Source organism: Mobula hypostoma, chromosome 8 (assembly GCF_963921235.1).
Source record: "Mobula hypostoma chromosome 8, sMobHyp1.1, whole genome shotgun sequence".
Taxonomy (NCBI): Eukaryota; Metazoa; Chordata; class Chondrichthyes; order Myliobatiformes; family Myliobatidae; genus Mobula; species Mobula hypostoma.
The window spans coordinates 99,406,421-99,429,305 of NC_086104.1; the positions used below are offsets into that span (position 1 = coordinate 99,406,421).

Consider the following 22,885-nt stretch of genomic DNA (forward strand, 5'->3'; position numbering starts at 1 on the left):
AAAGCTTGAATAGAATAGGACTTTATTCCCTGAAATGCAGGAGAATGAGGGGAGATTTGAAAGCGGTATATAGAATTGTTCACTATAAATTATTTCATGATTAGGTTAGAGGTAACTCGGTGTTGTCGGGGGTTACAGGGCGGTATTGATCAAAGTACCAGAGGGCCTATTCCATGCGGTGTCTTTAAATAAAAAAATACATCATTATGAGGGGTATAGACAGGACAAATGTAAGCAGATTTTTTCCACTTTGGTTTGATGAGACCGGAACTAGAGGTCATAGGTCTCAGATGAAAAGTGAAATATTTAAAGGGAACTTCTTCACTCAGAGGGTGGTGAGAATGTGGAATGAGTTGCCAGTGGAAGTGGTGAATGCAGGTTCAATTTCAATATTTAATTGGCATTGGAATAGGTACATGGATAGGAGGGCTATGGAGGACTGTGGTCAATGGGACTAGACAGAATAATAGTTCAGCATGGACTAGATGGGCCAAAGGGCCTCTTTCTGAGCTGTAGCGCTCTATGACCCTGGAACCATTTCTTAGGCTGAGCAGTTCATCACACCTCCCCATCGGACTCCGTTAAAAGCTTCCACGTACACTTCAGAAATTATTAATCCTTTCACAAACTTGGATTGCTCCGACAAAGAACTTTTTGAAGAATCATTCAACTAAATGTGACAACTAATCTGTGTGCAAACATTAGAAGTCAGGATGGTTTTGGGTCCTGCTTATTGGATAAACATAGCCATAGCATTAGCAACCAGTACCAACAACCAAGATAGCCTGATAGTAAACTAGCTTGTTTATCCAGAAGATAGAACATAGAAAACCTAAAGCACAATCTAGTGTTTGTCCATCGTCAACGTCGATGAGGACCTTGACACTATTATGATGATGTCAAGACTAGCACATGATTTGGATTTAAGTGAGGGAGAGTTGCACAGTGTCAGCCTCGCTCTCTCTTCCCAATTCCCATCTGGATCCGGTGGCAAGACAGAGTTGAGACAATACAGACCCTTCAGCCTATAAAGCTGTGCTAAACATGTCAGAGGCTCAGCAATCTCCTCCCTCACCTCCCACAGTAGCCTGGGGTACATCTCGTCCAGTCCCGGTGACTTATCCAACTTTTTTCTTTCCAAAAGCTCCAGCACATCCTCTTTCTTAATATCTACATGCTCAAGTTTTTCAGTCCACTGTAAGTCATCTCTACAATTGCCAAGATCCTTTTCCGTAGTGAATACTGAAGCAAAGTATTCATTAAGTATCTCTGCTATCTCCTCCGGTTCCATACACACTTTTCCACTGTCAGACTTGATTGGTCCTATTCTCTCACATCTTATCCTCTTGCACTTCACATACTTGTGGAATGCCTTGGGGTTTTCCTTAATCCTGTCTGCCAAGGCCTTCTCATGGCCCCTTCTGGCTCTCCTAATTTCATTCTTAAGCTCCTTCCTGCTAGCCTTATAATCTTCTAGATCACTATCATTATCTAGTTTTTTTAAACCTTTCGTAAGCTCTTCTTTTCTTCTTGATTAGACTTACAACAGCTTTTGTACACCATGATTCCTGTACTCTACCATCCTTTCCGTCTCATTGGAATATACATATGCAGAATTTCACACAAATATCCCCTGAACATTTGCCACATTTCTTCTGTATATTTCCCTGAGAACATCTGTTCCAAATTTATGCTTCCAAGTTCCTGCCTGATAGCCTCATATTTCTCCTTACTCCAATTAAACGCTTTCCTAACTTGTCTGTTCCTATCCCTCGCCAATGTCATGGTAAAGGAGATGGAATTGTGATTACTATCACCAAAATGCTCTCCCACTGAGAGACCTGACACCTGACCAGGTTCATTTCCCAATACCAGATCAAGTACAGCCTCTCCTCTTGTAGGCTTATCTACATATTGTGTCAAGAAACCTTCCTGAACACACCTAACAAACTCCACCCCATCTAAACCCCTGTCTCTAGGGACATATCAATTGATATTTGAAGATGTGAGAAGATTTACAAGGACAGCAGGACTTGAAACTAGAGAGAGTTTTTGACCAGGGTGGGTCTTTATTTCTTTACACCTTACAGAATTGTGAACAAGTGGGGAGAGTAGGTAAGGTGGATGGTAACAATCTTTTCCACAAGATCGAAGAGTACAAATAAAGATTAGCTTTATTTGTCACATGTACATGGAGACACTGTGAAATACATCGTTTGTGCCAAGTCAAATCAGCAAGGATTGTGCAAGTGTAACCAACTTAGCATGCCCACAATCCACTAACTCGAACCTGTACGTCTTTGGAATTTGGGAGGAAACCAGAGCACCCAGAGGAAACCCACACGGTCACAGGGAGAATGTACAGACCCCTTACAGACAGTGGTGGGAACTGAACTTCAATCTTACAGCTAACGCTGCAAAGCTTCATGCTAACCACTATGACTGTGAGGAACGGGCAGATGATGGGGCAAGATTGAAGTCAAGTGTAACATGGAGGCAAATCAAAAAGGGTGATCGATACAAGACTGCAGGTGTTATATCTGAATGCACACTGCATATGGAATAGGGTAGATGCTGTTATAGAGCAATCAGAGATTGGCAGGTATGACATCGTGGCTGATAGAAGGTCATAGTTGGGAGCTTAACATCCAAGGATACATGTAGTATTGAAAGGACAGGCAGGTCGGCAGAGGGCGTGGGATGGCTCTATTGGTAAAAAGTGAAATCAAATTCTTAGAAACAGGTGACATAAGATGGAAAGATGTAGAATTCTTGTGGGTAAAATTAAGAAACTGAAAAGGCAAAAATATCCTTTTGAGAGATATACACAGACCTCTGAACAGTAGCCAGGGTATGGATGTTGTGTAATGAACCAGATTTGACAAATGAACCCTTAGGAGGCAGTGACCAGAATATGATAGACTTCACCCTGCAGTTTGAGAGGGATGAACTAAAATCAGATGTATCAGTATTACATTGGAGTAAAGAGAATTACAGAGTGGAGCTGGCCAAAGTTAATTGGAAGGAGATACCAGTAGGGAAAACAGCAGAACAGCAATGGCTGAAGTTTCTGACAGAATTTTGGATAGAAACATCCCAAAGACTAAGTAGTATTCTAAGGAGAGAATGAGGCAATCATGGCTGACAAGGGAAGTCAAAAACACCAGAAAAGCAAAAGCAAAAGCATGTAATACAGCAAAAGTCAGAGGATTGGAATTTTTAAAAAATCCAGCAGGGCAACTAAAAAAGCCATAAGAAGGGAAAAGATGAACTATGAAGGTAAGCTAGCCAATAATACCAAAGAGGATACCAATATTTTTTCCCAGATATGTATATGAAGAGTGAAAGAGTCGAGAGTAGCTATGAGACTGCTGGAAAATGACACTGGAGGGGTGGTATACAGGGGACAAGGAAATGATGGACAAACTAAATGAGTACTTCACGTCACTCTTCATTGTGGAAGACAACAGCATTGTGCCGGAAGTTCGAGAGTGCCAAGGAACAGAAGCATGTCCAATATCTATTACTAATTTATCCACCCTGATTTGCCTCAGGATAGTAAACATGGAAATGACAAGGAATTTTTGTAGCCTGAGGATGGTGAATCTGTGGAAACTTTTGCCATAGGCCACTGTGGAGGCCAGCTCATTGGGTGTATTGAAGACGGAGGTTGCTAAGTTCTTGATTAGTCAGGGTGTTAAAGACAGGAGAATGGAGTTGGGAGGGGAAATTGATCAGCCATGATGAAATGGCAGAGCATTCCATATGGGCCGAATGGCCTAATTCTGCTTCTATCTCTTATGGTATGCTGCCCACATGCAGAAAGGAAAAGACAGTTTCTAACCTGTTGCTAGAGTCAGAGCACTACAGCACAGAAGTAGTCCTTTTGGCCCATCTAGTCCATGCCATCCTGGTCTTCTATCTATCTATACATCGACCATATTCCTATGTACATCTCTCATCCACATACCTACCCAAACTTCTCAATTGAAAACTGAAGTGTCAATTGAACAAATACAATCAGACCTACATCCGCCACTTGCATTGGCAGCTCATCCACATTCGCAGCACCCTCTGAATGAAGAGGTTCACTTTTCACCCTAACCTATCAACTTCAGCACAGCTTCTACCCTGCCGAAAGAGGACAATTAAATGGCTTTCTAGTGTAATAAGAAGGACTCCTAACCTCACAATCTATTTGCCTGGAAAGATCTATAAGACCATAAGACATAGGAGCAGAATTAGGCCATTCGACCCATTGAGTCTACACCACCATGTCTGATGTAACATCCCTCTCAACCCCATTCCCCTGCCTTCTCCCCATAATCTTTCACACCCTGATTAATCAAGAAAATATCAACCTCCACTTTAAATATACCCAAAGACTTTGCCTCCACAGCTGTCTGTGGCAATGAATTCCACAGATTTATTACCCTCTGGCTAAAGAAAATTTTTCTCATCTCTGTTTTGAATGGGTGTCCCCCAATTCTGAAGCAATGCCCTCTAGTCCTAGACTTCCACACTATAGAAAACATTCTCTTCAATACACTCTTTCTAGGCCTTTCAATATTTGATAGGTTTCAATGAGATCCCACCTCAGTCTTCTAAACTCCAGCAAGCACAGGCCCAGAGCCATCAAACGTTCCTCATATGTTAAACCTTTCAATCCTGGATTCATTCTCTTGAACCTCCTCTGGAATCTCTCCAATGCCAACACATCTTTTCTTATATAAGAGGCCCAGAACTGCTCACAATATATCAAGTGTTGAATGAGCAATGCCTTATAATCCTCAGCATTATATCCTTGCTCCCTGACACTCTCGCTTCTCTGGCATTCTCTAGTCTCTTCCACAGTGAACACCGATGCAAAATGCTTATTCAGTTCAATCGCTATTTCCATGTCCCCAGTACTACCTCTCCAGGGTCATTTTCCAGTGGTCTGATATCCATTCTCTTCTTTTTTACTCTTTGTATTTCTGAAAAATAAAGCTTTTGTATCCTCCTTTATATTAAAGCCATCTTGTAAGCATTCACAAATTTCCTCTCTTCAGATCCACCATCAACCTGATTTATTCCAATTGATCTGCATATTACTAATGATAGGCATTGGTAATGATCTTTCAAGAATTACTAGATTCTGATATGGTTCCAGAAGACTAGAAAATTGCAAATGTCGCTCCACAGTTCAGGAAGGGAGAGAGGCAGTAGAAAAGAAACTATAGGCCAGTTAGTCTGACCTCAGTGGTTGGGAAGATGTTGTGTCGATCATTAAGAATAAGGTCTCAGAGTACTTGGAGGCACATGATAAAACACTCTGTAGTCAGAATGGTTTCCTCAATGAAAAACCTTCCCTGATAAATCTGCTGGAATTCTTTGAAGAAATAAGAAGCAGGATAGACAAAGGAGAACCGGTTGATGTTGGTACTTGGATTTTCAGAAGGCCTTCGACAAGGTACCACACATGAGGCTGCTTAACAAGCTATGATCCCATGGTATTGTAGGAAAGATTCCAGTATGGATAAGGCAGTGGCTGATTGGCAGGAGACAAACAGCGGAATACAGGGAGCCATTTATGGTTGGCTGCCAGTAGTTAGTGGTGTTCCACAGGGGTCTGTGTTGTGACCGATTCTTTTTATATTATATGTCAATGATTTGGATGATTGAATTTATGATTTTGTTGAAGAGTTTGCAGATGATACAAAGATAGGTGGAGGGGCAGGTAGTTTTGAGGAAGTAGGGAGGCTACAGAAGGACTTGGACAGATAGGAGAACGGGCAGATGGAATGCAGTGTCAGACTCACAACACGCTGGAGGAACTCAGCAGGTCGGGAAGCATCCATGGAAATGTTGACTGATCTTTTCCACGGATGCTGCCCAACCTGCTGAGTTCCTCCAGCGTGTTGAGAGTGTTGCTTTGACCCCAGCATCTGCAGAGTATTTTGTGAATACAGTGTCGGGAAGTGTATGGTCATGCACTTTGGTAGAAGCAATGAAACAGTTGACTGTTTTCTAAATGGAGAGAAAATACCAAAAACTGAGGCACAAAGAATCTTGGGAGTCCTTATGCACAATTTCCTAAAGGTTAACTTGCAAGTTGAGCCTGTGGTGAGGAAGGCAAATGCAATGTTAGCATTCATTTCAAGAGGACGAGAATATAAAACCAATGATTTAATGTTAACACTTAATAAAGCACTGGTGAGGCCTCACTTGGAGTATTGTGAGCAGATTTGGGCCCCTTATCTTAGAAAGGATGTGCTGACACTGGGGAGGATTCAAAGGAGGTTCGTGAAATCGATTCCAGGATTAAATGACTTGTCATATGAAGAGTGTTTGATGGCTCTGTGCCTGTATTCACTGGAATCCAGAAGAATGAGGGGTGACCTAATTGAAACCTATCATATAGAGAAAGGCCTTGATAGAGAGGATGTGGAGAGGATATCTTCTATAGTGGGAGTGTTTAAGACCAGAGGACACAGCCTCAGAATAGAGGGACATCCTTTTAGAATGGAGAGGAGGAAGAATCTCTTTAGCCAGAGAGAGGTGAGTCTGTGGAAGCTAAGTCTTTATGTATATTTAAGGCAGAAGTTGATAGATTCTTGATTGGTCAGGGCATGAAGGGATATGGCGGGGAGGACTGGGGCTGAGAGGAAAATGGATCAACCATAATGAAATGGTGGAGCAGACTCGATGGGCCAAATGGCCTAATTCTGCTCCTATATCTTATAGTCTTATGGTGTTAAATTGAAATCCCCCATGACTGCTGTAACATTGTTCTATTTGACAAGCCTTTTCTACCTCCCATTGCAATTTGTAGCCCACATCCTGACTACCGTTCCGAGGCCTTATATATAACTCCCATCAGTGTCTTTTATCCTTGCCGCTTCGTAACTCTACCTACAAGGATTCTACATCTTCTGATCCTATATCACCTCTTTCTAAGGATTTGATTTCATTTTTTATCAGCAGAGCCACCCCACCCCCTCTGCCTACCTGCTTGTCCTTTCAATTCAATGTGTACCTGTGCATGTTAAACTCTCAACTATAATCTTCTTTCAGCCACGACTCAGTGATGCCCACAATGTCATACATGCTAATCTGTAACTGCACCACAAGGTCATCTGTATACTGTGTGCATTCAAACATAACACCTTCAGTCCTGTACTCATTACCCTTTTCAATGTTACAACTACGTTACACTTCATTTCATCCCAGTGACTGCAATTTTGCCCTATCATCCTGTCCTTCCTCACGGTCTCACTGCACACTGCATCTGCTTGTATATACCAACAGTCCCATTCTCAGCCCTATCACTCCTGTTTCCATCCCCCTGCCAAATTGTTTAAACCCTCCCCAACAGCTCCAGCAAAGCTGCCTGCAAGGATAGTGTTCCCCTCGGGTTTAGCTATCAGCCATTCTTTTGTGCAGCCATACCTTCTCCAGAAGAGATTCTGCACGGTGCCTTCCAGTACTTGACATTTCAAATACAAATACACTGCAAAATACTGGAGGACACAGCTTTAAGGTGAGAGCTGGAAAGCTTAAAGGAGACATACAAGGCAAGTTTCTTTTTACATTGTTAGCTGAAGGGCCTATTCCTGTGCCGTACTATGTTCTGTATTCTATGCTGTATCCCTAGGTGGAATAACCTTCTTATCGGTGTCTGCTGAAAGTGACCCTTGTGACATTCAAATGTTTGGCTGACCAGAAATTAAAAATGCCTGAAGTCTTACCAATCAGCCTCCCGTAGAGGTGCCTCTGCAGATGTCTGCAGTGTGGTTCCATCGCCTTGCGGATGTGCCCATGGAGTTCCTCGCTCACTTCTGCCATCCTGGTCCACGTCAGCAGCTTCTTCTCATTGAAGTCCCTGGCTGGGGGAGAGGGGACCCCAGCTGCCCACAGCCACTCGCTGAAAACTAGTGGGCAACACAGCAAATCTCTTATCAAAGTTCACACCTGTGACCATATGTTACATTGGGATTTGTTATCTTGCAGGCATTCACAGGAAAAATAGATAATACAACTGAATTTTACCAAAAAAAAACTATACACAAACAGTGACAAACTACCATGGTACAAAAGAAAAGGAATTGCAAATAAAAAAAATACTGAGAACATGAGTTGCAGAGTCCTTGAAAGTGAGTCTGTAGGTCACAGAATCAGTTCAGAGTTGTGGTGAGTGAAGTTATCCACACTGGTTCAGGAGCCTGATGGTTGTACGGTATTGACTGTTCCTGAACTTGGCCACTGCCAGAGAAACCACACTTAAGAAGCATTTAGACAGAAGCTTAAGTGAGGAAGGCATGGAGATAAAGAGTCCTGCTGAGGACAAGTGGGATTCTGCCGAGACCCTTCACCAGGACTCCGTCATGTGCTGGACCATGTCCAAAACTCTCAGCTGTTTTTGCAATCTTGGGCAGAGCAATTGCTGTACCAAGTTGTCAACGGCCTGTCAATAAAAATTGGTAAGGGTCGACGGGGACGTGACAAATTTCTTCAGGCTCCTGAGGAAGTAGAGGTGTTGGTGCGCTTTCTCGGTTGGGGAATTTCCATTGGTAAGTCCATTACTGGTAGGTACGTGTCCATATTGAATAGATGAAGCTGGTAGATCGCTGCCTGCAAGTTATTGCATCCTCTCATGGCTATACCTGATAGAATTCCTTGCGGGCATTGAGTTGCAACTTTATAAAACTCTGGTTAGGCCTCAACTAGAGTATTGTGTACAGTTCTGGTCACCCCACTGTAAGAAGGATGTTGAGGTTTTGGAGAGGGTGCCAGGATGCTGCCTGGTTTAGAGGGCACGTGCTGTCATGAGAGGCTAGACAAACTTGGGTTGTTTTCTCTGGAGTGGCAGAGGGTGAGGGGAGATCTGATAGAGGTTTACAAGATTATGAGAGGCAGAGATAGAGTAGACAGCAGACAGAGAGTATCTGTTTTGCAGGGTTGAAATGTCTAATACCAAAGGGCATGCGTTGAAGGTGAGGGGGGGGCGTAGGTTCAGAGGGGATGTGAGGGTTATTTACTCAGAGAGTTGTGGGTGCCTGGAGGTCTGGTCTTGAAGTAGAGGCAAGTACGTTAGAGACTTTTAAGAGACATTTAGATAGACACATAATGTAAGGAAGATGGAGGGATATGAACATTGTATAGGTAGGAGGAATTAGTTTTTGGGTGTTTTTGATTTGCTTTTTAGATGGTTCGGCACAACATTGTGGGCCATATGGTCTGTCCCTGTACTGTACTGTTCTCTGTTCTATGTTCTACATTTATAGGAAAATGGCATGGATAGGGTAGACAGTGAGAATCTTTCTCACAGGGTAGAAATGTCAAATACTGGCGGCCAAGCATTTAAGATGATAGGGGAATGCTTAAAGGAGATCTTTAAACTTCATAAAGATAAAGTAAGGAGGTGGAAGCTTCAGAGAGGGTGCAGAGGAGGTTTACCAGGATTCTGCCTGGACTAGAGACCGTGTCTAATAAGGATAGGTTGAGCAAGTTATGGCTTTCTCTTTGGAGCGAAGGAAGATGAGAGGTGACTTGATAGGGCTGTTCAAGATGAGAAGAGGCATAGATCAAGAGGATGGCTAGAGAAGTTTTCCCATGGTGAAACTGGCTAATAGGAGGGGGCATCATTTGAAGGTGATTGGAGGAAAGTATAGGGAGATGTTCTTTATGAAATGAGTGGTGGGTGCCTGGAACAAGCTGCTAAGGGTGGTGATGGAAGCAGATACGATAGTGGCGATTAAGAGGCTGTTTGACGGACAGATGACTATAAAGGCAACAGAGAGTTATGGATCACATGGAGGCAGAAGAGATTTAGGTTAATTTGGAGCTAGATTGGTTAATTTGGTACTTGAGCATTGCTAAAATACACCTGGGTAAGTTAACAATTACATGCCTAGTATGAAGCATTGTGTGACTGTCTGATAAAATCTAGGAAAGACAAAATGGCAGGCAATGGATCTCAGAAGCTCATTGGATTGGGTAGGAGGAGGCAGAATCTGTGAATGAAATATTATACCCACTTGGTTGTTTAGTTATTGATTAGATTGACAGATTTCTAAACTGCACAAGATTACTACACCTCAATGTTCTAGGACCAGAGGGCACAGCCTCAGAATAGAGGGACTTCCATTTAAAACAGAGATGAGGAGAAATTTCTTTAGCCAGAACCTGGTGATTCTGTGGAATTAATTGCCACAGAGGGCTGTGGAAGCCCAGTTATTGGGATACTTAAAGCAGAAGTTGATAGGTTCTTGATAAGTCAGGGGATCAAAGGTTACCCGGAGAAGGCAGGAGAATGGAGTTGAGAGGGATAATAAATCAGCCATGGTGGAATGGAGGAGCAGACTTGATAGGCCGAATGGCCTATTTCTGCCTCTATGTCTTATGGTCTTACAATAGGAATTATTTACAAAGCTCTCGCAAAAAAAGTGGTACACTTACGATGTTGGCAGGATCCAGTCACCATGCCTGTAAGCATGTTGCAGCACACAGCAGTCAGTGCAGACAACTGGGACAGGAGTTCCATTCCTGCCTCTGGTCACAGAGAAAGACCGCTTATAAATCAATGCAGGATATTTCCACTGTATGTCTCAATGTACATGTGACAAATCTAATATTAAAAAGCTAATCTAAAGGTAACGCACTGTAAGGTCTCACTGCTAATGTAGTGGCCTCTCTGTAATGTTTTAGTGCTAATGTAATGGTTTCTCTGTAGCAGCAATGTTTGGATTATGACTAGCGATAACAGGGGCTTTGGAATGTGGGGACTATCCAATGAGAGGCATGTTATTTCTTTCTTGGGGGTCTGAGAAAAGGTATTTGCGGTCTTTTGTCGGCGAGAGATGAAGAGAGAAGACACAAGTGGAGAGAGTTGGTAGTCCGCCGGGCAGAGGGGAGTTGGAGCGAGGGTCCGAGGGTCGGTGCCTCTCGGAGGAGGTTGATGGGGAACAAATGGATGGAACCGTGAACGCCAACATTGCGCATTAGAATGTTTCATGTGAATGGGCCCTTTTTTTTCTTTTTTTGTTTCTTTACTAACCGTATGGTCAAACTAAGAATCATAAAGCTTGATCGTTTAGTTGCATATTGTGTACTGTTTGTTATTCTGTGCTTCGGATTTGTAACAGGGGACACATCGCGCAGCATCCACACAAACGAGATTTCTCGTTTGGCTGGGCCGGAGGCTGTCTCCCCCTAAATTAAACCGCCAGCCGAACCTAAGGGTTACATAAAGAAAAACAGGGCAGCACAACAGATAGTGTAACCCTTTACAGCCCCAGCAATCCCAGCGATCAGAGTTCGAATCCCGCTGCTCTCTGTAAGGAGTTTGTATGTTGTCTCCACGATTGTATGCGTTTCCTCCGGATGCTCCAGTTCTACAAATGTTCGGATTAGTAACGATTTAGGGGCCCGTGAACACTACCTCACATTTGCTCTTTTACACTATTTATGTATTTAGTGTAACATAGCAATTTTCTATGCATCACTCAGTTCTGCAGCACCAAACCACAAACTTCACGACGTATATCAGTGATATTAAACCTAATTCTGATACACACAAGCAAAACTTTTCAGAGTATCCCAGTAAGCATGGCAATAATAAACCATTACCATTTACAGCAGCCAACCTACACATCTTTGAGATGTGGCATGGGGAATCCCGCACAGCCACAAAGAGAGCATGCAAGTCCCACACAGCCAGCACTGGAGGTAAATCGGAAGCTATCAGTGAAGCAGCCAGCATAATCAAAGACCCCACTCATCCCAAACATTCTCTCTCCTCTCCTCTCCCATCGAGCAGACAATACAAAAGCCTGAAAGCACGTACCACCACCCACAAGAACAGCTTCTATCCCACTGTTATCCGACTATTAAATGGACCTCTTGTACGACAAAATGGTCTCTCCTCACAATTTACCTCATTATGATCTTGTACTTTATCCTTAACCTGCTCTGCACTTTCCCTATAGCTGTTACATTTCATTCTACATTCTGTTATTGTTTTACCTTGTTCCACCTCAGTGCACTGTGTAATGATTGTACAGCTTTTCACTGTATCTTGGTACATGTGACAATGATAAAACCAACTCCGGAGGTCAGGATCGAACCCAGGTCTCTGGTGCAGCGAGGCAGCAGCTCTACAAGCTGTGCCACTGTAACACCCACTCCTGAGATCCAGGAATCTAACCTGCTGCAGCCAACCGCACAAAGATGTGGATGTCTTCTCCTTCTTCTTGTGGCAGGATGCAGCCCGAAGATTCTTTGAACTGACCCTGCAGCCTAAAAAAAAAATCAGAAATAAAATGCAAACAAGTTAAAGAAGAAGAATTCCGAATGTCTTCTTTGCAAATTAGTTTTCAGTTAGCTTCTGGTATGTGTTGGTGGCCAAACTTATACTCCCCAAACACTAGGACAGAAATCTGGGACTCCATCCATGTATCGTTTACTATTTAGAGATACAGCACTGTAACAGGCCCTCCCGGCCCAACGAGCTCGCACCACACAATTATACCCATGTGACCAATTAACCTACTCATCTATACGTCTTTGGAACGTGTGAAGAAACTGGAGCACCTGGAGCAAGCCCCTTCAGTCACGAGGAGAACGTACAAACTCCTGATAGACAGTGGGGCTGCAGTAGTGTTACACTGACCGTTACGCTGCCATGCCACCACCTGTGTTGTGGGTCAGTGGATATGGTCAGGATCAAAAGGACTTGGTTGGATTAAAGTTGTTAATATGCAAGAAGAAACAAACTCTGGCAAATGGAGAGAAATGAAGGCCAGCAATGGGACTCGATGGTCTGAATGGCCTGGTCCTAGTGTCAAAGAGCACAAAAGGCTGGCTTTAAGCAACTTGAGAGGGGAGAGATGACAACGAATCCTATTTTTGCGCTAGGGTTTGGCAGCAAATGTGTAGAGACCGAGAGGACTACAACATCGAAAGTGATGCAAGGACCCAACGCCCACTCAAATCATTTCCTCACTGCAAGTGCACAGCTACCCCATCAATGGCCTTCTCCTGCTCCCAGTTAATCTGATCTTAATGGGTCCATAATGACGCAATGGTGATCAAACAGGAATGGCTCTGGATCCCAGTGACTGACGCTGGCCAAAATATCTCTAGTTCTCTACCATCTCCCATCAGCCTTCATTGCCCCAATCTCCCTTTCTTTCTATAACTATTAACTTCAAACAAGCATGCCAGAAATTCGAGAGTGTCTGGGGGCAGAAGTAAGTGTCCTACAAAGGAGAAGGTGCTTTGGAATCGGAAAGGTCTGAAGGAAGATAAGTCACCTGGACCAGATGGACTATACCACAGGGTTCTGAAATAGGTAGCTGAAGAGATTGTGGAGGCTTTAGTAATGATCTTTCAAGAATCAATAGATCCTGGCATGGCTCTGGAGGACCAGAAAATTACAAATATCACTCCACTCTTTAGTTAAGGGGGGGAGGCAGAAGAAAGGAAATTATATGCCAGTTAGTTTGACTTCAGTGTTGGAAAGATGTTGTAGTCTCCTATTAAGGGTGAGGTTTTCAGGTACTTGGAGGCACATGATGAAATAGGCCAAAGTCTGCATAGTTTCCTTAAGGGAACTCTTGCCTGACAAATCTGTTGGGATCCGTTAAGGAAATAATACACAGGATAGACAAAGGTGAGTCAGTGGATGTTGTGTACTTGAATTTTCAGATGGCCTTTGACAATTTGCCACACATGAGGCTGTTAAGAAGATAAGAGCCCATGTTATTACAGGAAAGATACTAGAACATAGAACATAGAATAGTGCAGGCCCTTCAGCCCACAATGTTGTGCCGACCCTCAAACCCTGCCTCCCATATAACCCCTCCACCTTAAATTCCTCCATATACCTATCTAGTAGTCTCTTAAATTTCACTAGTGTATCTGCCTCCACCACTGACTCAGGCAGTGCATTCCACGCACCAACCACTCTCTGAGTAAAAAACCTTCCTCTAATATCCCCCTTGAACTTCCCACCCCTTACCTTAAAGCAATGTCTTCTTGTATTGAGCAGTGGTGCCCTGGGGAAGAGGTACTGGCTGTCCACTCTATCTATTCCTCTTAATATCTTGTACACCTCTATCATGTCTCCTCTCATCCTCCTCCTCTCCAAAGCGTAGTAGGATGGATAGAAGATTGGCTGACTGGCAAGAGAAAAGAGTGGGAATAAAGGGAGCCTATCCTGGTGGGCTGCCATTGACTAGTGGTGCTCCAGAGGAATCGGTGTTGGGCATGTTTCTTTTTACATTATATATCACTGCAACAATTTAGATGACATAACTGACAGCTTTGTGACCAAGCTGGCAGATGATATGAAGGGGCAGGTAGTGTTGAGGAAGCAGGGAGTCTACAGAAGGACTTGGACAGATTAGCAAAATCGGCAAAGAAGTGGTAGATAGAATACAGTGTCGGGAAGTAAGAGGTTATGCACTTTGACAGAAGCAATAAAAGTGTAGAGTATTTTCTAAACGGAGAATACTCAAAAATCTAAGATGCAAAGGGACTTGGGAGTCCTCATGAAGGATTCTCTAAAGGTTAACTTTCAGGCAGAGTCAGTGGTAAAGAAGGAAAATGCAATATTAACATTCATTTTGAGAACATTAGAATACGTAAGTAAGGATGTAATGCTGAGGATTTATAAGGCACTGGTCAGACCACACTTTGAGTATTGTGAGTAGCTTTGGGGCCCTTATCTAAGAAATGATGTGCTGGTATTGGAGAGGGTTCAGTGGAGGTGCAGGAGAAAGATTCAGGGAATGAAAGGGTTAATATATGAGGAGCATTTGATGGCTCTGGGCCCTTAACTCGCTGAAGTTTATAAGAGTCTGAGGGCGGGGGGGCTCAGGGGGGGTCTCATTAAAATCTATCAAATATTGAACGGCCAAGATAGAGTGAAAGTGGGAAGAATATGTCTTATGGTTGGAGAGTCTAGGATCAGAGGGTACAGCCTCAGAAGAGAGGGATGTCTATTTACGACAGAGATGAGGAGGAATTTCTTTAGCCAAACGGTGGTAAATTTGTGTAATTCATTGCCTCAGACAGCAATATAGTCCAAGTCATTGAATATATTTAAAGCAGAGGTTGGTAGGTTCTTGATTGGTCAGGGCGTCAAAGGTTACGAGGAGAAGGCAGGAGAACGGGGCTGAGAGGGACAATAAATCAGCCATGATGGAATTGCGGAGCAGACCTGATGGGTGGAATGCCTCATCCTGCTCCTCTGTCTTGTGGTCTTATATCCAAAGATGGTTTTCTTCAACCACCCTGGCTCCCACAACGGTTTTGCTGTTGGAGCTGTTTAATAGCCATGAAGGGCAAAGAGAGGGAGTGAACGCACACAAACTTTCTCCCGGGGTTCAGGAATCAAAGATTAGAGGGCAGAGGTTTAAGGGGAGAAGGAAGAGATTTAATTGGATGTTTTTATGTATACAGATGGCGGTGGGTATATGGAATGAACTACCTGAGGCAGGTAATGACAACGACATTGAAAAGGTACCTGGACAGGTGCGTGGATAGGAAAGGTAGAGGAATATGGGCCAAAAGCAGGCAATCGTGACTAACTTGTATGGGTACTTTGGTCGGTATGAACCAGTTGGCTGGGGGGCCTGCTTCCATGCTGGTATGGCTCTGGGTTATGGACTCAAAGAGTCACATATTCATACATCCGTTCAACGCTACACCCCATCAAAGCCAATCATTTTGACCGTCTACATTAATGACATTTACAGGCACTGAGACTACTTTCCTTGCCTATTAAAGTGCTTGGCCAAATGTCTTGAGGTGCCATTCTACATTGATTGAGGTTCTGGAGTCTATAAGTCACCACCAAATGCAGGGATTTATTACTGGGCACCACAGTAGTGCAGTGTTTAGTGCAATGCTGTTGCATCTCAGCGTGTCAGAATTTAGAGTTCAACTCTGGGGTCATCTGCAAGGAGCTTGTATGTTCTCCCCATGATTACATGGGTTCTTTTCCGGATGCTCCGGTTGCCTGCTACAGCCCAAAGACGTACGGGTTAGTAGGTGAATTGGTCATTGTAAATTGCCCTGTGATTAGGCCCGGGTTAAATAGGTGGGTACTGGGCAGCTCGGCTCACTGGGCCGGAAGAGCCTGTACCGCACAGTAGCTCACTAAATTTTTAAAAACTCACTGTTCCTGTCACTGATAATTATAGGACAGGGTTAGTTCTAACAGGTACTCTGGTCGGCAATGCTACCCAGAGCCAAACCTTGTCTGGCCATCCGTGTCTCATCACCCTTACCTTGGACCAAGTCCAGCTCGGTCGAGTCTTCCTCGGTGAGTATCCCAATGCTCCTCACTCTCCGGCCTCTCAGATCCTGCTCCACTCGAAACAGGAGGCTCTCCAGCGTCGTTCCACAATGGTCATACACAACGGGTATCACCTCGACTCTCACACGGTCCAGGGCCACCTGTACACAGAACAGGTATTGGTATTGGTTTATTGCTGTCACATGTACTGAGATACAGTGAAAAGCCTATCTTGCACACTGTTCCTACAGATTAGATCACCACACAGACAGTTGGGACAGAACAAGGTAAAGCAGGAACAATGCAGAATACAGAGAAAGTGCAGTGCAGGTAAACAATAAAGTACAAGAACGAAATGGGATGGATAGTCCTTATTGTACTAGGAAATGGTCTTCTTACAGCTGTGTGGAAGCTGTCCTAAAGGTCATAGGTTAAGGGTGAAAAGTGAAATATTTCCCGGAGGAACCAGAGGGGAAACTTCTTGGCTTAGCGGGTGGTGAGAGTGTGGATCAAGCTGCCAGTGAAAGTGAAGGATGTTGGTTTGATTGTAATTATCCAATTGAAACAATTGTTCAATAAAGAGAAGTTTGGGTAGGTACGTGGCTGAGAGAGTTATGTAGTTATATGGTCCAAGTGCTGATAGGTGGGAGTAGGCAGAAGACCAAGATGGCACAGACTAGATGGGCCAAAAGGCCCATTTCTATACTGTAGCGCTCTATGATTCTATAGCACTAATTCTCACCTATGCCCTGATCTATGAAGACAAGTGTGTGTACACAGCCCTAGTACAACACAGGACAAGCCCTTCAGCCCATGATGTCTGTGCTGAACACAACACCAAACTGAACTAAATCTCTTCTGACTGCATGTGATCAGTATCCAAAGGTTCAAGATTCAAAGATTCAAAGTACATTTATTATCAAAGAATGAACAGATTATACAACCTTGAGATTTGTTTGCTCACAGGTAGCCACAAAGCAAGAAACCCGAAAGAACCCAATTAAAGAAACAAAATTAAAGAACAACACCCAGCGAGCAAGAGAAAGGGGAAAGAAAATGAAAAAAAAACAAATCATCCAAGCAATAGAAGCCAACAACAACATTCTGAACCAAACTGTGTCCTCAAATCCAAACCCCAGAGCACCCGGAGTAGGCCCAAAGCCTCACATCAGTTCATCATATTAGTGAGCATGGAGCACAGCAGCTGGGGCAGTCTTCGTAGCCTCAGGGCCATGGAGAGAGGAGTGACCATCGTGGAGAGCGAGCAGAATTAGCTCTCACCTCAGATCCTGACACCTTGTCTTATCACCCTGTCAATATCCCTCTATTCACTGCATATTCATGTAACGCTGTGGGGAAAGGTTTCACTGCTAATGTAATGGTTTTTCTGTAGCAGCAGTGTTCGGGTTATGGCTGGAGATAACAGGGGCTTTGGAATGTGCGCCGTCCTATGAAGGGAGTGTTTTTTTCTTGTTGTGTGCCTGAGACCGAGGTGATCTGGGTCTTTTGTTCGGTGGAAGATGGAGAAAAGAGATGCCAGAAAGGAGAGGTCGTAGACACCAGAAAGGAGTGGATTTGGAGTGGGGCCAGGAGTCGATGGAGGACCAGTGGAAGGGAAACTGTGAGCTCCAACTTGTGCACATTAGACTGTTTCATTGAAATGGGCCCTTTTCTTTTTGCTTTACTTTACTAACCCTTTAGTCAAATTAAGAATTATAAAGCTAAATCATTTAATTGCATATGGTTTTCTGTCTGTTATTTGGTGGTACTGATTTGTAACAGAGTGACACATCACACAGCATCCACACACACAGGGGGTTGTGCACCTCATTCTCACACGTTTGGTGAGGCCGGAGATTGTCTTCCCTAGACTAATGCTGCCAGCTGAACCGGAGAGTGACACTCACTTGACTGTTCAACAGTTCTTAAACTCCACTGTCATATCTGCTTCCACAACCATCCCTGGCAGCCTGGTCCATAACCACATCCTGTGTAAAAATAAAACTCTTGTCCTACGCATATCAGTTAAACCGTCCCCTATCTTAAAAGTCCTCCAGTATTTGTCAATTCTATCCCTATCTAATAGTTTTGCTAATCAGGCCTCAGGAGTAATTATCTCCATTAAAAACCCCTGGGTCCTCATATCACCAGTCCACCTGTGCCACCTCACCATTGCCTCTGAAGCAGGGGCTTGAGGAACCTATCTCCCACGCCGGGATCCTGGACGAAATGAGAACCACTCGGGGGTGGTTAGAGGTACCATTCTCTGGCATGGCAGCCGTGCTGTGGGACATCAGGGCAGGGACCACCACCACTGAGGCTCTTCCTGCAAATAATAGAGAAAAGGAACTAAGTACACAAATTAAATAGTAGAGTCACAGGCCCTTTGGCCCATCTAGTCTGTGCTGACCTGGTCTTCTGCCTAGTCCCATTAATTTACACCTGGACCATATCCCTCCAAACCTTCCCATCCCACCACCAGGATGCATGTTTAGCCCACTGTTCTACCTTCTCTGCACCTATGACTGCGCGGCTGGGCCTTGCTGGAAAACAAGTCTCCCAAGTTGCAGTTCTCATGCAGACTGTATCCGGTTTTCCTCCAGGATTTCCCTGTATTTTGCTGCATTCACTTTACTCCCTACCTTCACGAGCCTTCCAGGGCCTGCTGCAGTGAAGCATCCCCACAGCATGATTCAGCCACCACCATGCTTCACAGTAGGGATGGTGTGTTTTTGATGATGTGTGGTGTTTGGCTTATGCCAAACATAGCGTTTAGTTTGGTCAGAAAGCTCAATTATGGTTCCATCAGACCATAGAATCTCCTTCTGGCAAACTGTAGCCGAGATTTCATGTGAGTTTTTTTCAACAGTGGCTTTCTCTTTGCTACTCTCCCATAAAGCTGCAACTGGTGAAGCACCTGGGCAACAATTGTTGTATGCACAGTCTCTCCCATCTCAGCCACTGAAGCTTGTCACTCCTCCAGAGTTGTCAGAGGTCTCTTGGTGGCCTCCCTCACTCATCCCCTTCTTGCACAGTCACTCAGTTTTTGAGGACGGCCTGCTCTAGGCAGACTTACAGCTGTGTCATATTCTTTCCATTTCTTGTTGATTGACTTAACTGTACTCCAAGGGATATTCAGTGACTTGGAAATGTTCTTGTATCCATCTCCTGATTTGTGCTTTTCAATAACCTTTTTGTGGAGTTGCTTGGAGTGTTCTTTTGTCTTGGCGTGGTTTTTGCTGGGATACTGACTCACCAGCAGTTGGACCTTCCAGATACAGGTGTATTTTTACTACAATCAACTGAAACACCTTGACTGCACACAGGTCTCCAAAAACAGATCTCCATTTAACTGATTATGTGACTTCTAAAACTAATTGGCCACACCAGTGATGATATGGTGTGTTATATTAAAGGGGGGGGGGGGAGAATTCTTAAGCAATCAATTATTTTGTGTTTTATATTTGTAATTAATTTAGATCACTTTGTAGAGATCTATTAAATCATAAAACATGAAAACTTCCAAGGGGGATTCACCTTAATTCCACTTCCCAAGGACTTTCATGGTCCCTCCTGACTTTCCTAATTCCCTTCTTTAGTTCTTTTCAGGTTTCTTTATACTCCTCATTTGTTCTGTTTAATCTTAACTTCCAAAGCTTTACATACTTTCCCTTTTCCTACTTGACTAAATTCATCATCTCTCTGGACATCCAAGGTCCTCTTATCTTTCCATCCCTGTTCTTCCTTCTAACAGGAACATACCTTTCCTGTACTCTGTGCAGTTCACATCAAAGTTGCAGGTGAACGCAGCAGGTCAGGCAGCATCTCTAGGAAGAGGTACAGTCGACGTTTCGGGCCGAGACCCTTCGTCAGGACTAACTGAAAGAAGAGCTAGTAAGAGATTTGAAAGTGGGAGGGGGAGGGGGAGATCCAAAATGATGGGAGGGGGAGGGATGGAGCCAAGAGCTGGACAGGTGATTGGCAAAAGGGATATGAGAGGATCATGGGACAGGAGGCCTAGGGAGAAAGAAAAGGGGGAGGGGGGGAAACCCAGAGGATGGGCAAGAGGTATAGTGAGAGGGACAGAGGGAGAAAAAGGAGAGAGAGAAAGAATGTGTGTATATAAATAAATAACGGATGGGGTACGAGGGGAGGTGGGGCATTAGCGGAAGTTTGAGAAGTCAATGTTCATGCCATCAGGTTGGAGGCTACCCAGACGGAATATAAGGTGTTGTTCCTCCAACCTGAGTGTGGCTTCATCTTTACAGTAGAGGAAGCCGTGGATAGACATGTCAGAATGGGAATGGGATGTGGAATTAAAATGTGTGGCCACTGGGAGATCCCGCTTTCTCTGGCGGACAGAGCGTAGGTGTTCAGCAGAGCGGTCTCCCAGTCTGCGTCAGGTCTCGCCAATATATAAAAGACCACACCGGGAGCAGCGGACGCAGTATATCACCCCAGCCAACTCACAGGTGAAGTGTTGCCTCACCTGGAAGGACTGTCTGAGTTGACCTTTAAACACTCTCCACATGACTGATGTGGATTTGCCAGAAAAGGGGGTGTTTCTAATTAACACTTCTTAGTTCCTGCCTAATGCCTTTGTCATTTGCCCTACTCCAATGTAAAACTCTCTCACAAGGACCATACCTCTCTTTATCTGCCACAAACAAGAGAAAATCTGCAGATGCTGGAAATCCAAGCAACACACACAAAATGCTGGGGGAATTCAGCAGGCCAGGCCAGATCCCGCCGAAGGGTCTTGGCCCGAAATGTCAACTGTTCTTTTTTGCATGGATGCTGTGTGGCCTGCTGAGTTCCTCCAGCATTTTGTGTGCATTGCTATCCTCATCTATCCTGAAAGTTAAGGATTCGTGGTCACTGTTCCCTAACTGTTCACCCACTGAAAGGTCAGTCAATTGGCCAGGCTCACTACCCAATAACAGGTCAGTACAGCCCGTCCTCTCATTGGACCGTCCACATACTGATTTAAGAAACTCTCTGGGATACACTTAAAAAATTCCACCCCATCTAAACCCCTTGCATAATGAGGTCCCAGTTTATATTCGGGAAGTTGAAATCCCCCACAACAACAACCGTATCATTTTTACACATTTCCTTAATCTGATTACTTATCTGTTCCTCAGTGTCCCGGTGGTTGTTGGAGGGTCTGTAGTACAATCCCATCAGTGTGGTTGCACCCTTCCTGTTCCTGAGTTTCACCCAAATGGACTCAGTGTCTGACGGCTCCATTATGTCTCCCCTGAGTACAGCTGTGATATTGTCCGTGATCAGTAGAGCAACCCCACCACCCCTTTTACCTCCTTCTCTATCTTTTCTAAAACTTCAAATCCTGGTACATTAATCATCTATTCCTGCCTCTCCTTCAACCAAGTCTCAGTAATGACCACAACATCATAGTTCCATGTACTGATTCACTCTCTAAGTTCATCACTTTTACCCATAATAATCCTCACATTATTTAAACTCTCCCAAGAAGTATCAGCAAACCTCTCAACCAGGATATTGGTTTCCCTCCCGTTTTGGTATGACCTGTCCCTCTTGTACAGGTCACCTCTTCCCCAGAATAGGCTCCAATGATCCAAGAATTTGAAACCCTGTTCCCTGCACCATCTCCTCAGCCACTCATTCATCAATGCTATCACCCCACTCCTACCTGCACTAGCCCATGGCACAGGGAGTAATCCAGAGACTACAACCTTGGAGGCCCTTCCCTTCAGCCTCTTTCCTAACTCTATGTACACACCGCGTAGTTTTCTGCCTATGTCAGTGGTGCCAGTATACCCCCTCCCCCTTGAGAATATCCCGCAGCCACTCCGATGCAACATGGACCCTAGCACCTGGCAGGCAACACCAATCTGGTGTTTCTTCTGCAGCCAGAGAATCTCCTGTCCGTCCCCCTAACTATCGAGTTTCCTGTAACTATCGCACTGCCTGACTGAAGAGTCTCAAAGCTGGCCGCTGTGACACCAGCCTGGCTGCTGCTGTCGTGATCTGACGGGCATCACTCACCCCCAGTAGTGTCCAAAGAACTATACTTGCTGATCCCGTGTCTTATGGTCTATGGCCTTAATTGGTTTGGCACAACATTGAGGGCCAGAGGGCCTGTTCCTGTGCTGTACTGGTCTACGTTCTGTGTATATACAGTTATAAGTACAAATATGGAATAACTTGATCATAAATACCAGCATTAATCCCATTGCATTCTCCACATATTCCCAGCAACTCCCTGCCAGGGGTGATAGTGGAGGCAGATACAGGAGGGACATTTGAGAGAGGCTCTTAGGCAAATGGAGGGCTTTTTGGGAAGCGAGGTTTAGACTGACTTGGAGTAGGTGAGAGGGTCAGTACAACATTGTGGGCTGAAGGGCCTGTATTGCTCTGTTTTAACTCCACCCAGATTCCACCACCCACCTACAAATGGTGATTTCCAGTGCGCAGTTAACCTACCGATCTGCACATCATTGAGCTGTGGGAGTACCAGAGTATCTGGGGGTGGGGACTACCAAGAGTACCCAGTGTTGTGGGGGGGGGGAATGTAAAAAATTCCTTACAGTCAGAACCTGACCTGAGTTTGGGATC

At 44.4% G+C, this 22,885-nt stretch overlaps 1 protein-coding gene across 1 annotated transcript in view; it reads right to left on the reverse strand.

Moving 5' to 3' along the window:
* LOC134350183 (epithelial cell-transforming sequence 2 oncogene-like) overlaps window positions 1–22,885 on the reverse strand; it is a 51,855-nt gene that overhangs the window by 1,654 nt on the left and 27,316 nt on the right. The window contains 7 exon segments of the mRNA XM_063055160.1: window positions 7,731–7,913; window positions 10,441–10,533; window positions 12,188–12,253; window positions 12,256–12,279; window positions 16,278–16,448; window positions 18,492–18,579; window positions 18,581–18,611. Coding sequence (XP_062911230.1) covers window positions 7,731–7,913; window positions 10,441–10,533; window positions 12,188–12,253; window positions 12,256–12,279; window positions 16,278–16,448; window positions 18,492–18,579; window positions 18,581–18,611 — 656 coding nt within the window.